Source organism: Chiloscyllium punctatum, chromosome 7, assembly GCF_047496795.1.
Source record: "Chiloscyllium punctatum isolate Juve2018m chromosome 7, sChiPun1.3, whole genome shotgun sequence".
NCBI lineage: Eukaryota > Metazoa > Chordata > Chondrichthyes > Orectolobiformes > Hemiscylliidae > Chiloscyllium > Chiloscyllium punctatum.
Window position 1 is genome coordinate 108653258 of NC_092745.1, and position 14458 is coordinate 108667715.

The following is a 14458-nucleotide window of genomic DNA, read 5'->3' on the forward strand; positions in this document are numbered from 1 at the left end:
CTGGTGTTGAGATTCTAGAATGTTAGAGCTACACTTATTCAGGCAAATGGAGAGTATTCCATGACTTCCAGGTGAAGCAGCATTTTACCTGCACTTCACTCAATCATTGTAGTCTCCTCTATATTGGGAAAGAAAGACATAGATTAAGTGCCCACTTTGCAGAGTACCTACATGCTGTCTGCAAAAGCAACCCTGAGCTTCCAGTTGCCTGCCACTTCAACATACCAACATGTTCCCTGGCCAGCATTTCTGTCTCAGGATTACTGCAGTGTTCCAGCAAAACTTAGCTCAAGTCCAAAGAATATCATCTCATTTTTCACCTGGGGACAGTGCAGCCTCTAGTTCTCACCATCAAGTTCAGTAACTTCGATAAGTCTGATTCCATCCTTCCATGTTTTTTAACCACCCCCCCATACCCTTATCCAGTCATGACATGTGTTGCTTTCAACCCATTCTCTCCCACTCTCAGCTCTCATCATTTATTCAGCATTTCTTCTGTCCTAGCTTACTATCAATAACCCCTTTGTCCACCTACCTCTTTCTTATCTCTCTCTCTCTTTAGGCTCTGTTTCCACCTATCTTAATTTGATGACAGAGCAGCGCTCCGAAAGCTTGTATTTTTAAATAAACCTGTTGGACTATAACCTGGCATCGTGAGACTTCCAACTTTGTACACCTAACAGTTCACCTCTTTCTCCCTCCCCCTCCAACTTTGTCTTCAGCATAAATATCACTTTTTCCTAGCTGCTACCAATTCTGATGAAGAGACACCAGACTTGAAACGTTAACATTGCTTTTGCCCCACAGATGCGGTCAGACCTGTGGAGTTTTGCCAGCAGTTTCTGTTCTGTGTGTGTGTGTGAGAGAGAATTTCTTACAACTTGAAAGGGGCAACTTCACATTAATCATGGTTGATCAGGGATCCTACACACTCCTACTATCTGCCATGGACATGTTGGAAAGATTATGAAGATTGATTATTAGCCTGTTTGGCTACGTTGTGCATGCTCCTTCTGTGGTCAACAATTTCCAGACAGGCCTTGAACCTAGAGCAACTTGTACAGAGGCAGTGCGCTACCTTTTCAACCATAACACCTTTCTAAAACTGCACCTGAAATACAAGGTAATGCTAACTCATGGCAAAGCTGATTTTTTGAAATTAAGATAACTTCAAGTTTTGACATCCATGTTGCTTTAAAAGAAAAGATTGTGTTCACTTTCACCTACTCATTCGATTGAGACGACAGATTTGAGGAACTGACCTCACCGCTCAGTGAGCAGAAGAAGGAAGCTGGCAGGAAACAGGCCATTGACTTTCCAACTGATGGTCTCTAAGAATTACGACCTTGTGTTGACAATTGTCTGCAGTAAGAACGCAGGAGTAGGAGGAAACTACTTAACCCTTACAACAGCTTCTGTCATTTAGGTTCTTCTTAACTATGCAATATGCTTTTGTTATTGAGGTGAATATATCCCTTTCCTTGATAAAATTATTATGTACTTCATATTATGTTAAAGGTGGATAGGAATCACTTAACAGCATCAAAGTTATTTTCCCTCACATGAAAGGAAATAAATTGGCAGGCAGAATGAAGTTTAGTTTAGATAAATGCGAGGTGCTGCATTTTGGGAAAGCAAATCTTAGCAGGACTTATACACTTAATGGTAAGGTCCTAGGGAGTGTTGTTGAACAAAGAGACCTTGGAGTGCAGGTTCATAGCTCTGCGAAAGTGGAGTCACAGGTAGATAGGATAGTGAAGAAGGCATTTGGTATGCTTTCCTTTAATGGTCAGAGTATTGAGTACAGAGTTGCGGTCGTACAGGACATTGGTTAGGCCACTGTTGGAATAATGCATGCACTTTCCGGTCTCCTTTTCTATCGGAAGGATGTTGTGAAACTTGAAAGGGTTCAGAAAAGATTTACAAGGATGTTGCCAGGGATGGAGGATTTGAGGGAGAGGGAGGGGGTGAGTAGGCTGGGGCTGTTTTCCCTGGAACGTTGGAGACTGAGGGGTGATCTTATAGAGGTTTATAAAACTATAAAATTATAGGATAAATAGACAAAGTCTCTTCCCTGGGGTGGGCAAGTCCAGAACTAGAGGGCATAGGTTTAGGGTGAGAGGGGAACGATTTAAAAAGGACCTAAGGGACAACTTTTTCACGCAGAGGGTGATGCATATAAGGAATGAGCTGCCAGAGGAAGTGAGGGAGGCTGGTACAATTGCAACATTTAAAGGCATTTGGATGGGTATATGAATAAGAAGGATTTGGAGGAATTTGAACCAGATGCCGGCAGGTGGGACTAGATTGGGTTGGGATATCTGGTCGGCATGGACGGGTTGGACAGAAGGGTCTGTTTCTGTGCTGTACATCTCTATGACTCTACGTGAAGTACCACAAAATGTCAAGGAGAGAATCAGCTAATGGAGCACAGAACAAAATGCAATTTAAAAACAAGTCTGTACCATGAAATCTGGGTTATATTAAACAAGATCAAAACAAGCCAGAAGAAACACACCATGTCAAGCAATATCAGTGGAGAAAACATATTGAATATGAATATAAAACAGAAAGTGCTCCAGAAACTCAGCAGCTTTGGCAGCATCTGTGAAAACAGAAACAGAGTTAAGACTTTGAATCCAATATGAATCCTCTCTGTCTCTCTCTCTCTCTCTCTATACAAATCTTGCTGGACCCGTTGCATTTCTCCAGCACTTTCTGCTTTAATTTCAGATCTGCAGCATTTCACTTAGTTTTCAAGTTAAAGTTAACTCTGCTTCTCCCTACAGATGCTGCCTGACCTGTTGGAAAATTTCCAGGCTTTTTTCTCTTTTTCTTAGATTTCCAGCATCCACAGTGGGCTATCATTTCTTTATTTTTTAAAAATATTACTTATTAAAGGCAAGGGAGATTAATGCTGAGGAAATGGAGCTTGCTAATTAGAACACTCAATTTCAATGTCAAAAACGCAATGTTGAGTGTTGCACGACAAGTAAAATTCCCTCTCTGTCTTGCCCCAGATCGATACTGATTGAACTGAACTTATCAATGGCTGGCAAAATCACCACTACCCACAGCTTCTTTGCTGATAGATCTTTCCAGGATTCTGTCAGAGACAGGTGCAGGGGCCTTGCAGCCTGTGGCCAGCAATGCAGAAGACAGGTGACTTTTTCTTATTTATTCTTTCACAGGATGAGGCATTGCTGGCTAGGCTGGCGTTTCTGAATAAAGCAGTATAAATCGGAAAGGAACATAGTGGTTGCACTGAAGTTCCAGTTTAAAGTATACCAGTCAGACCAGAACATGTCATTCCACACATTCAGGCACACAGGAATTCAGTGGAATAGAATAGACATTTAATGTCATGTGTACTTTCACATGAAAAGTACAGTGAAAGGTTTTATAAGTCGCCCAAGCACGGCACCTATATTAATTAGGAGAGGGATGAGGCAAATCAGCCCTTCAAACATGCTCCACCATTTAACATGATCATGGCTGATTTTATCTTGGTCACAAATATATGCTCCTGCCTGCTCCCCATAGCCCTTTATCCCACTTTTCATTCGAATTATATCTATTTCTATCTTGAGTCTGTTGATTTATTTTGCCTCCACTGCACTCTGTGGCAGTGAGTTCCACAGATTCAAAACCTGAGTGGCTTTTCTTTCTGAGTTGCTGCCCACCTTGGGGTGGCATGGTGGCTCAGTGGTTAGTACTGCTGCCTCACAGTGCCAGGGATTCTATTTCGATTGCAACCTCAGGCGACTGCCTATGTGGGGTTTGCACATTCTCCCCATGTCCTGCGTGGTTTTCCTCTGGGTGCTCTGGTCTCCTCCCACAGTCCAAAGATGTGCAAGTTAGGTGGATTAGCCATGTTAAATTACCTGTAGTGTCCAGGGATGTGTAGGCTGGGTGCGTTAGTCGCGGGAAAATGTAGAGTAGTGGGGAATGGGTCGATGTGGACTTGTTAATGACCTGTTCCCATACTATAGGAATTCTATGATTCTTGCTCTGCCAGGGCTAGGAATTTTCTCACCTTGACCAGTGATGCCGCACCTCCCCCCTCCCCCCACTCCCCCCCACCCCCCCGCTTCCCCCATCCCCTAAGTCTGAGTGAGCAGACGTTTAGGTTTGTGAGTTTAGCTGCAGCTTCCCAAATGTGTCAGGTGTCATCAATTGTGCACATGACAATTGAGGCAGTGCCAGATCAGTTGGATGTGTCTGCATCAGCGTTTTGTGGAGAAACAGTAACAAGATGTTAATGGAGGCGTACACACGATTCCCAAGCGGCATGGTGGCTCAGTGGTTAGCACTGCTGCCTCACAGCACCAGTGACCCCGGTTGATTCCAGCCTTAGGTGTCTGCCTGTGTGGAGTTTGCACATTCTCCCCGTGTCTGCGTGGGTTTCCTCCCGCAATCCAAAAATGTGTAGTTTAGGTGAATTGGCCAAGCTAAACTTCCTATAGTGTTAGGTGCATTAGTCAGGGGCAAATATAGTGTAGGGGAATGGGCCTGAGTGGGTTACTTAACGGAGGGTCGGTGTGGACTTTGTTGGGCCAAAGGGCCTGTTTCAATACTAATCAAGCAGCTGCCGCAGTGCTCTTTGCCCACAGCAGCTCCTCTTGACTGACCTCTCTGCACCTTAAAACCAAGTTACCAGCCAGCTTCCTTGGAATGTGTCCTCAAAACATGGTCTGAGGAAAATGAGGAATGAGGTTGTCGGAGTTAAGAAATTAATGCCACAGTGTCATCAGAGAACACACTGAAGACGCAATTCAGTATCAGAATAAATCTAGAGTTATCTTCTCACACCAAGTTGACGAGCAACTTTAGATTACCTGTGTTGCATCTGTACCATATTAGACATTATTGATGTTTGGCTGTACAACAGCAGCAAGGTACAGGGCTGCAGACCTACCTTTAGATGATTCCAAAGAGGAGGAAGAGGCAACAAGTGATGTGTAAAATTCACCATCAGCCGCACCAGCGCCTGGCTTGTTCCCACCGTTGTAATGTTCACTTAGATTTCAATTACGTACCCAATTTGCCAACCGCCTTCAAAGTCCACTTTTGATTCTCATCCTCCATCTTACTTTAACACTGCCACAAAATTCAAAACAGTCCAGCAAACAATCAAGAAACCCTTTCACACCAAACCCAACTGCCTCAAATTGATTAATAACCTTCTCTAAGAAATACAGGACAATCCCGTGGTAGATGAGAAGGTCTGGATAATAATTTCCAAGGTTAGAATATTTGAATTTTACCAGCACACAAATAATCACATTTCACTGGCTGTTCACATTAAGCCAACATGGCTGAATGCTGTCTGCTCTGGAGTTGTCTGATATTTAATTCTGTCACAAAGAAATTGGGAAGCTTCCAACTCTCCAACTCCAATAGAAACTGTGCTGACCTCCAACTCCTTCTAATCTGCAGTTAAATAGTTGAATCGAGGCATCAGTTCTCTAGCTGTCACTCTTCCATGTTCTTTGAAATCTTCTCTTGCGATAAGGGAAGGAAGAAACCCAAATCATTGGCTAAGAGTGACTAAGGGGGAAGATGCATGATATTGCATAATGATGAGCGCGTGTCAGTGGTGGACTGACAGATTGGAAATGAGGAAAGGCTTAGACAGAGGATGAGTGGACTTGCAAGACAAGTTGATGAGAGAGCTACTGTGCTGCATTAGGCTTGAGAAGGTAGAGTAGGTTATGGTGACAAATCAGGATGTAGATGCTTTTGCCATTGCTCTCACTTTAGCTGCCCTGTTTAGATCAGTGAAATAAATTCTGCATTGGATTCAGAAGGTTGAGACTACACTCAATCTCCTGATCTCCTTTCCCTCTTCAAATCCTACATTCTCAGTCATGATTTGAAGATGGCAGTGTTGGACTGGGGTGCACAAAGTTAAAAATCACACAGCACCAGGTTATAGTCCAACAGGTTTATTTGGAAGCACCAGCTTTCGGAGCACTGCTCCTTCATCAGGTGGTTGTGGAGTATAAGATCATAAGGCGCAGAATTTGTAGCAAAAGATTACAGTGGATGTAACTGAAATTATATATTGAAAAAGACCTGGATTTTTTGTTAAGTCTCTCATCTTTTAGAATAAACATGCTGGTTTCAGTCCTTTCATATGTAAATTGCAGAATTTTTTAAAAGTTACATTCTCAAGTGAACTTGAACAATTGGTGTCACGTCGGCCCAGATAATGTATTTAAGGTGTGGGGTGCCCTGTGTGTACCGATCAGTGACCTTAAATGTTTTGACCCTCCTGATGTGATGCAACGGTATTTTTCTCCAGAATTTGCCTGCAACACCTTCACTCAGGTATCATTGAAGCCAAGCATGGTCTTTGACCTTCCACTGTCTGTGGCCATATCTTTTTCTCTCATTCTTTCCTTCAACTTGAATATTTGGAGTTCAGGTTGTATTTTGTAAGTTGTCACATCACCCACTGATACTAATTAACTTGATAGTAGTGGTGTTTAAAAATGTAATTAGCAGATGTACCTCACAAGATCCGTGTTACATTTCCTGTCCTTCCCCCACCCCTCAATCCACTGTCAGCATGTCTACACATTAAAACCCAGTCCATGGAAACTGACAATATGGAATGTGGATAAGTGTGAGCTGCTGCACTTTGGGAAATCAAATGTTAAGGAAAAGTATACAGTTAATGGCAGCACTCGGAACAGCACTGATGTACAGAAGGATCTTGGAATTAAAGCCCATAGCTCCCTGAAAGTGGTCATGCAAGTAGATTGGGTGGTGAAGTAGGTGTACGACATGCTTGCCTTTATTGGTTGGGAATTGAGTCAGGATGTCATGCTTTGTAAGACTTTAGTTAGGCCACACTTAGAGTACTGCATTCATTTCCGGTCACCACATTACAGGCTTTGCAGAAGAGATATAACAGGATGCCACTTTGATTAGAGGGAATAAGGACAGGCTAGAAAAATGTGAATTGTTTTCTCATGAGCAGCAGAGGCAGTGGGGAGACTTGACAGAAGTGTATAATATTATTTTAAAATTCATGCAACACCAGATTATAGTTCAACAGGTTTATTTGGAAGTACAAGCTTTCGGAGTACTGCTCCTTTGTCAAGTAGCTACCTGGTGAAAGAGCAGTACTCTGACAGATTGTACTTCCAAATAAACCTGTTGGACTATAAACTGGTGTTGCGTGTTTTTTAATTTTGTCCACCCCAATCCAACACCAGCACCTCCACATTATAAAGTTATGAGATACATAGAAAGGTTTGATGGTCAGAACCTTTTTCCCAAAGTTGAAGTGTTTAAAACCAGGGAGCATGCATTTAAAATGGGAGAAGAAAAGTTCAAAGGAAACATGAGGGGCAAGTTCTTTTACACCAAGAGTGGTCAGAGTCTGGAACGCATTGCTAGAGGTGGTGATTGAGGCAAATATGATAAGGGCGTTTAAGGGACGTTTAAATTAGCATATGAATATGCGAGGAGTGGAGGGATATGGACCAAGGGCAGGCAGAAGGGATTAGTTTCATTTGGCGTCATGTTCAGCACAACATTGCGGGCCAAAGGGCCTGTCCCTGTTCCTGTACTGTACTGTTCTATGTTCTAATGCAACCATTCAGACAATTATGTCTGTACTTTCTCTTTGAAAAAGCACATTTGTGCATCATTTTATCAACCTTAAAATATATCTTTTAGAATCTCCACCCATCAAAATTTAGTTGATTGTATAAATGCATTGATTGGACATCCAGAAAATATCTTTCAATTAACACTCAGACGCATATATTTGACTTCAAAGCTGAACTTTGAGAAGCCATAGGTCAGTAAAGAGGACCAATTACACCCTTCTAAAGTCCAATGTAATTTGGACAAACGTATTACTTCTCGACTATTTGGGGTTCAAAAAAACAGAAAATTCTTCACAGAAACCTTAGCACATTTAGTGATGTACAGCATTTTGTTAACCTCGTGCTCCAGGTTTCCACTGGCAAGTTTGCTTACCATCTCACACACACGCACACAAACACTGTTTAGAGTGTGTATGTACTACTATAAAACACCAACTACACTGAAAACATTCATTTTTTTCTTTATTTCATGGCAGGTGTGCATTGCTGACAAGGCCATCATTTCTTGCCCATCCCTAATTGTCCTTCAGCTGTGTTGGTTGCTGGGCCATTTCAGAGGGCAGTTAAGAGTCAACCACTTTGTTGTGGGTCTGGCATCACACAGAGGCTGCACCAGGTAATGATGACACATTTCCTTCCCTATAGGCCTTTAATGAACCAGATATACTTTTTTGTAACAATCAATGGTAGCTTCATGGTATCATTACTGAAACTAGCTTTGCATTTTAGACTTTTATAAATTGAATTTGAATTCCATGAGCAGCCATGATGGGATTTGAACCCATGTCCCCACAGTGTTAATCTGGGTCCTTGGATTACTAGTTCAGTGATATTGCCAGTACACCATCTGCACACATTCAAATGACTGACTTCATCATTATTATTCTATTTCACTCAGTTCTTTTGTTCCAACTGCCACGTTGCAGAGAGTCTCGTTCTTAAGTTGGAATTGAGTAATGCTGTCTTATTTATCGGATGTAAAGATGCCATTTCCACAGCTGATTTTCAGGTGAAGCTGGGCAGGCAACCTCAATCTCACAACTCACAAGATAGTTTGAAGATCCCCATTCCATCATTTGGATTAGAACAGTCATCCACTCTGTCACAGGGATTAGGGACAGGTCTTAAACTCACATTAATCTTTATAATGTGGAAGTAATCATTTCTTTTCATATTTTACTTTAGCTTGTTGGCTCATGGTGCAAGCAGTCAACTTCAGGCTTTTTGCAATCTCTTTGAACAGGGATTGTAGACTGTGGAGCAGTCTGTGAGCATCATTAGCATGAACCCACATGACCTCAGGTAGTGTTCCTATTTGCATGAGCCCAGGGGTAGCCTGGTTATCACACTTCTTCTGCTGTAGCATCTATTCCAGCATAAGTGAAGTTTTCAAATAAAGCTGTGTTCACGTAAGCCTATGGAGAAAAATTAACAAGTTTAAATACTTATTACAGGTATATTTATTTTTCCCTACCCCCTCAAAGTACTGATATCTAACTAGGCTGGATGATGCAGGCAATGATATTGTGCCCATTAGAAATGGATACAGACGATTTGATCGCATTTGTTTTATTTATTCTTCATAAGTGGAGCTGCCTGGGACTCTAGATATTGCCCATCCCTGTGTGTCCTTGTGAAGATCATAGTGAGCTAGCTTCTTGAACTGCTGCAAACTGTTTGGTCAGTCCACCCACAACACTGTCAGGGAGGAAACTGCAGGCTCTTAACCCAGCTACAATGATGGAATTGGCACTATACTTCCAAGTCTCGATGGTGAGTCAATAAGAAGGAATCTTGAAGCTGATGTTCCCATCTATCTGCTGCCCATGTCATCCTAGATGGTAGTGGTCAAGAGTTTGGAAGGTGCTGCCGAAGAAGAATTGGTAAATTTCTGCAATAGATGGTACACATTGCTGAATATGACAGTGCTGGCAGAATTTGGTCTTCACTTTTGATCCCTAGATATACCCTCTTGCTAGCCTTACCATTCCCAAATTTATCTGACAGCCATTGAGACAAGTATCACAACCAAGTCTCCAGGTGAAATCAGCAAGGCTAGCCTATGTCAGGGTTGAAACCTTGGACTTTTTTTGGTATGGATATCCCTGCCTGGTTGTTAACTCAGCTTCCCTTAGGATCAACCTACAGACTAAAGAGGGATGCCTTGCATTCTGTTGGATGCTTTCTCTCTTATTTAATGGAGCCATTGCTACAGCCCAGAGAGTACAAACCCTCTTCTACTGTGAATTAACAGGAATACTTACTAGTGCATAAATATAATATTTCCCTGTCCCTCAAGCAATCATATCTTTGTGTATGACAAAAATGTGGTCAAAGAAATAATTACTTTTACTGTAAATTCACAATCACTTGAACCTAGGGTTCAAATTGTGATTTTTGTTTTGCAGAGGACCACTCAGGGTTAAATACATCTCAGTAGTTTGAGCGGAAGTCAAACAGATTCCATGTTTGACTGTTCTAACCTCTCCCACTTTCACAATTAAAGATATATTCATAACCTAAGAAACCATAGAGCCAAACCATTACAATCATCACTTTCCAAATCAGGAGACATCGATTTAATGCTCTGAATTAATGATTATGCAAGTGATCAGCCCCGCTAGTTTTTGACTAGGAGGCAATGTTAGACTAATTCTGCCTCCAAAATACTGATTCAGCGATTGCAAACATCAATTTGATGTGTCATGACAGGCACCAAGACACACACTGAGACCCCTGGATTTCCTTTGAACCTGTGGAGACATTGCAACATATATGGAATGGGACCTTCTCTTTGTTCTGGAGCCAATGAGTGCTGTGTTCAAATATTGGGATGAGGGTATTGTCGAGGAGAAAGTGAGGACTGCAGATGCTGGAGACCAAAGTTGAAAAATGTGGTGCTGGAAAATCACAGCAAGCCAGGCAGCATCCGAGGAGCAGGAGAATCAATGTTTCGATCATAAGCCCTTCTTCAAGGACTCATGCCCGAAACATCGATTCTCCTGCTCCTCGGATGTTGCCTGGCTTGCTGTGATTTTCCAGCACCACATTTTTCAACAAATGAGGGCATTGTCAACAACTTCTTACACCTTAGTGGCTTCCCCATTTTTCTGGCGTGCAGGGTAGCAAGTGTAGTGGACAGCAAAGAGGGTTACCTCAGATTACAACAGAATCTGGACCTGATAGGCCAGTGGGCTGAGAAGTGGCAGATGGAGTTTAATTCAGATAAATGCGAGGTGCTGCATTTTGGGAAAGCAAATTTTAGCAGGACTTATACACTTAATAGTAAGGTCCTAGGCACTGTTGCTGAACAAAGAGGCCTTGGAGTGCAGTTTCATAGCTCCTTGAAAGTGGAGTCGCAGGTAGATAGGATAGTGAAGAAGGCGTTTGGTATGCTTTCCTTTATTGGTCAGAGTATTGAGTACGGGAGTTGGGAGGTCATGTTGCGGCTGTACAGGACATTGGTTAGTCCGCTGTTGGAATGTTGCGTGCAATTTTGGTCTCCTTCCTATTGGAAAGATGTTGTGAAACTTGAAAGGGTTCAGAAAAGATGTATAAGGATGTTGCCAGGGTTGGAGGATTTGAGCTATAGGGAGAGGCTGAACAGGCTGGGGCTGTTTTCCCTGGAGCGTCGGTGGCTGAGGGGTGACCTTATAGAGGTTTACAAAATTATGAGGGGCATGGATAGGATAAATAGACAATGTCTTTTCCCTGGGGTCGGGGAGTCCAGAACTAGAGGGCATAGGTTTAGGGTGAGAGGGGAAAGATATAAAAGAGACCTAAGGGCAACGTTTCCATGCACAGGATGGTACGTGTATGGAATGAGCTGCCAGAGGATGTGGTGGAGGCTGGTACAATTGCAACATTTAAGTGGCATTTGGATGGGTATATGAATAGGAAGGATTTGGAGGGACATGGGCTGGGTGTTGGCAGGTGGGACTAGATTGGGTTGGGATATCTGGTCGGCATGGATGGGAAGGACTGAAGGGTCTATTTCCATGCTGTACATCTCTATGACTCTAAGTGGACATAAAAGAAGCACCCTTTGGTAACTATCCTCATGTTGATCCTATACACTTCAATGTTGGACAAAGCTCTTGGACACTTTCCTGGAGGACAATGCAGCATCACTTCCTGTTCAATTTCAGGGCCACTGTGGTTGTGGCTACACAGAGGGATTACAAGGGTTTTGGCCAGCTACTCAGGGAAGTTACATGCACTGCAATCTCTGTGCATAGAGAGCTCTGCAGAGATGACAAAGAAACTTGAGGAAAACAGAACTTATAAAGAAATAAAAAAAACTTGACCTATTTCTGTGGAAAATCTATATATTTATTCAGTTGAAATTTCCACCCATGACTCCTTTGCATCTGCACGCAGCAAGCATTTTGGGCTTCACAACAGCTGCTGTGTAACCCACAACAGAGGCCCTTCAGGTTAGCGGCATTGTTATGTCAATAACCAACTGTTCGTGGGTCACTTACATGACTGAGCACTACTCACTACTTGGCTAATAATCCCAAATATTTTTGAATTACCTTTCTTGCTTCAAGCATTCGGTTGAGTTGCACTGAAATCTGTGCAAAGGTCGGTCGCTCATAGGGCCGGTCCCTCCAGCATTGTCTCATGAATTCATAGCTAAGAAAGTTTCAAAAAAGTAACGATAAGCATTTACGCTGGTATACAATATTCGATTTTCTTATTGAATATTTAAGTTACAGCAAGAAATATCAAAGGGGAGAAAGTCAATTTGAGATTTGCCTGTTAATTAACTATAAATTGGCTCCTTGTAAATTGCATGAACTTGGATATATTAGGCTTGGATTTAATAAAGATCTATTATTAGGAGGCAAAAAAATTAAAATAAGCTGTTTCAATAGAGATAATATTGCACTGAAATAAAAAATGGCGACTTATTTTTATATAAACGTGCGAAAGGCACTTCGCAGGAGTGTTATAGAACCCCAAAATATATTAGGAGATAACACTTCAAATGATCAAAATCAAAAAGGTAGGCTTTAAGAGTTGTCTTAAAAGAGGAAAATGAAGCAGAGAGCCAGAGAAACAAACACAAAGAATGCTGGAGAAACTCAGCAGGTCTAGCCACATCCGTGAGGGAGAAACAGGGTTGACATTTTGAGCCTGGTATGACTGTCCTTCAGAAGTAGAGTGGCAAAGAGATATGGCAAAGCTTGGAGGCTAAGCAATGGAAGGCATCGCTGTCAGTGGTGGAACAATTAAAACTGTAGATACACAGTAGGCCAGAATTACAGGAACGGAGTTATCTATTGTGTGTTTTAAGGCTGTAGCAAATTAATAAGTGGGGAGAAGCCATGGAGGTAGAATTTCAGGCACTGACATGAGATAGATTGGAATAATTGAGTCAAGGCATAATGAGGGCAATACATTAACTGACAGAAGAATGAGGTTGCTAATGTTACAGGGTGAAAATTGGTGTCTTAATGATGGTGAGAATGTGAAGTTGGAAGTTCATCTGGGATCAAATATATCCCAGTAGAGGGCATATAGAATTGTTGGATATGAATTCCAGATAAATTAGGATTAAATTGTTTGGTATTGTCCTCTCCCTTGCAGTCTTTGCATATGGCATTGTTTGCATATAAGTATTCACTCAGAGACACATGCACCTTCATTATAAATAATCCTAACTGATGAGCCTGAGATTTCTTAGATAATTGTAAAATTAAAGACTAACCATTAATATTAAAAGTACTGATCAGAATGAAAGAAAAGGCATTTGTAAGAAATATATTAGTGATGCTATTCATGGAATTAAATGGTCACCAGCATGGAAAACAAATATAAAACAAATAAAGACATAAAACACTAAAAGGTCTAAAAGCTTTGTGAGTATGGTTGAGACTGGGATTCCAGAGTCAGCACGGTGGCTGTAAGTACGAGGATCAACAGTTAGAAACTCACACTTCATCATCACAATTCAGAGGCTTCTCCATCCGGAAGCCCTGTGGTAATTTCTCATAAAGTTCTGCACATGTCATTCCGCAATATGGTGTTCCACCTACAATAAAGAGACAGGAAATAGCACAAAATGAATAGAGAAACTGGACAGACTTCTTTTGATGTTAGGCAACATGAGAGTCCATGACATATAATATAGGCCACCATCAAATTTGAAAAGTAAGACGGTGTAATCCCAGCTGAGATTATTATTGGACAAGGCTGAAGGGGTAGATCAGATTTTTGTTTTGTTCTAACAAGGTGGAATTTCACTGAAATACAAATATGCAATGCTGCAGATTTAGTTATCACAATAAAGCAAAATATTGTTACATAAAATAAATGAATAATTAAATGGAATAAATAAAACAATTCACATATAACATTTTGAAATGCCCAGTAAAAGACAATCACATTAATCCCATCAGCACTTCTTTGCAACACATTCAGGCAGAACTCCCTTCTCTAACATGTCTAGGGCTTAATTTAGTTGTGACTTTGATTCTCTGTCTTGCAAATTCAAAAGCCTTTTCCTTGAGTCTTCACACAACCAAGGTTCAAATAACCCATTTTGAATTGAATAAATCATTTCTGGTCTGGAACTTCCAAACTAAACTCTCTTTACACTGAAGGAACCTATTTCTTAACTGTTTGAAATAATCCCCTTTCTTCTTTGGGTGGCACGCTGGCTCAATTGTTAGCACTGCTGCTTCCTAGCACCAGGGTCCCAAGTTTGATTCCAGCCTTGGGTGATTGTCTGTGTGGAGATTGCACATTCTCCCAGTGTCTGTGTGGGTTTCCTCTGGGTACTCCAGTTTCCTCCCACAGTCCAAAGATGTGCAGGTCAGGTGAAC

At 41.7% G+C, this 14458-nt stretch overlaps 1 protein-coding gene across 1 annotated transcript in view; it reads right to left on the reverse strand.

Moving 5' to 3' along the window:
* Positions 1-8091: 8091 nt before the first annotated feature.
* The window catches only part of tie1 (tyrosine kinase with immunoglobulin-like and EGF-like domains 1), an 85613-nt gene continuing 79246 nt past the window's right edge, over positions 8092-14458 (reverse strand). Inside the window, exons 22-24 of the mRNA XM_072574559.1 lie at positions 13569-13665; positions 12164-12263; positions 8092-9040 (exon numbers count right to left, since the gene is read on the reverse strand). Coding sequence (XP_072430660.1) covers positions 8969-9040; positions 12164-12263; positions 13569-13665 — 269 coding nt within the window. The 3' untranslated portion in view covers positions 8092-8968. The remainder of the gene's footprint in view (positions 9041-12163; positions 12264-13568; positions 13666-14458) is intronic.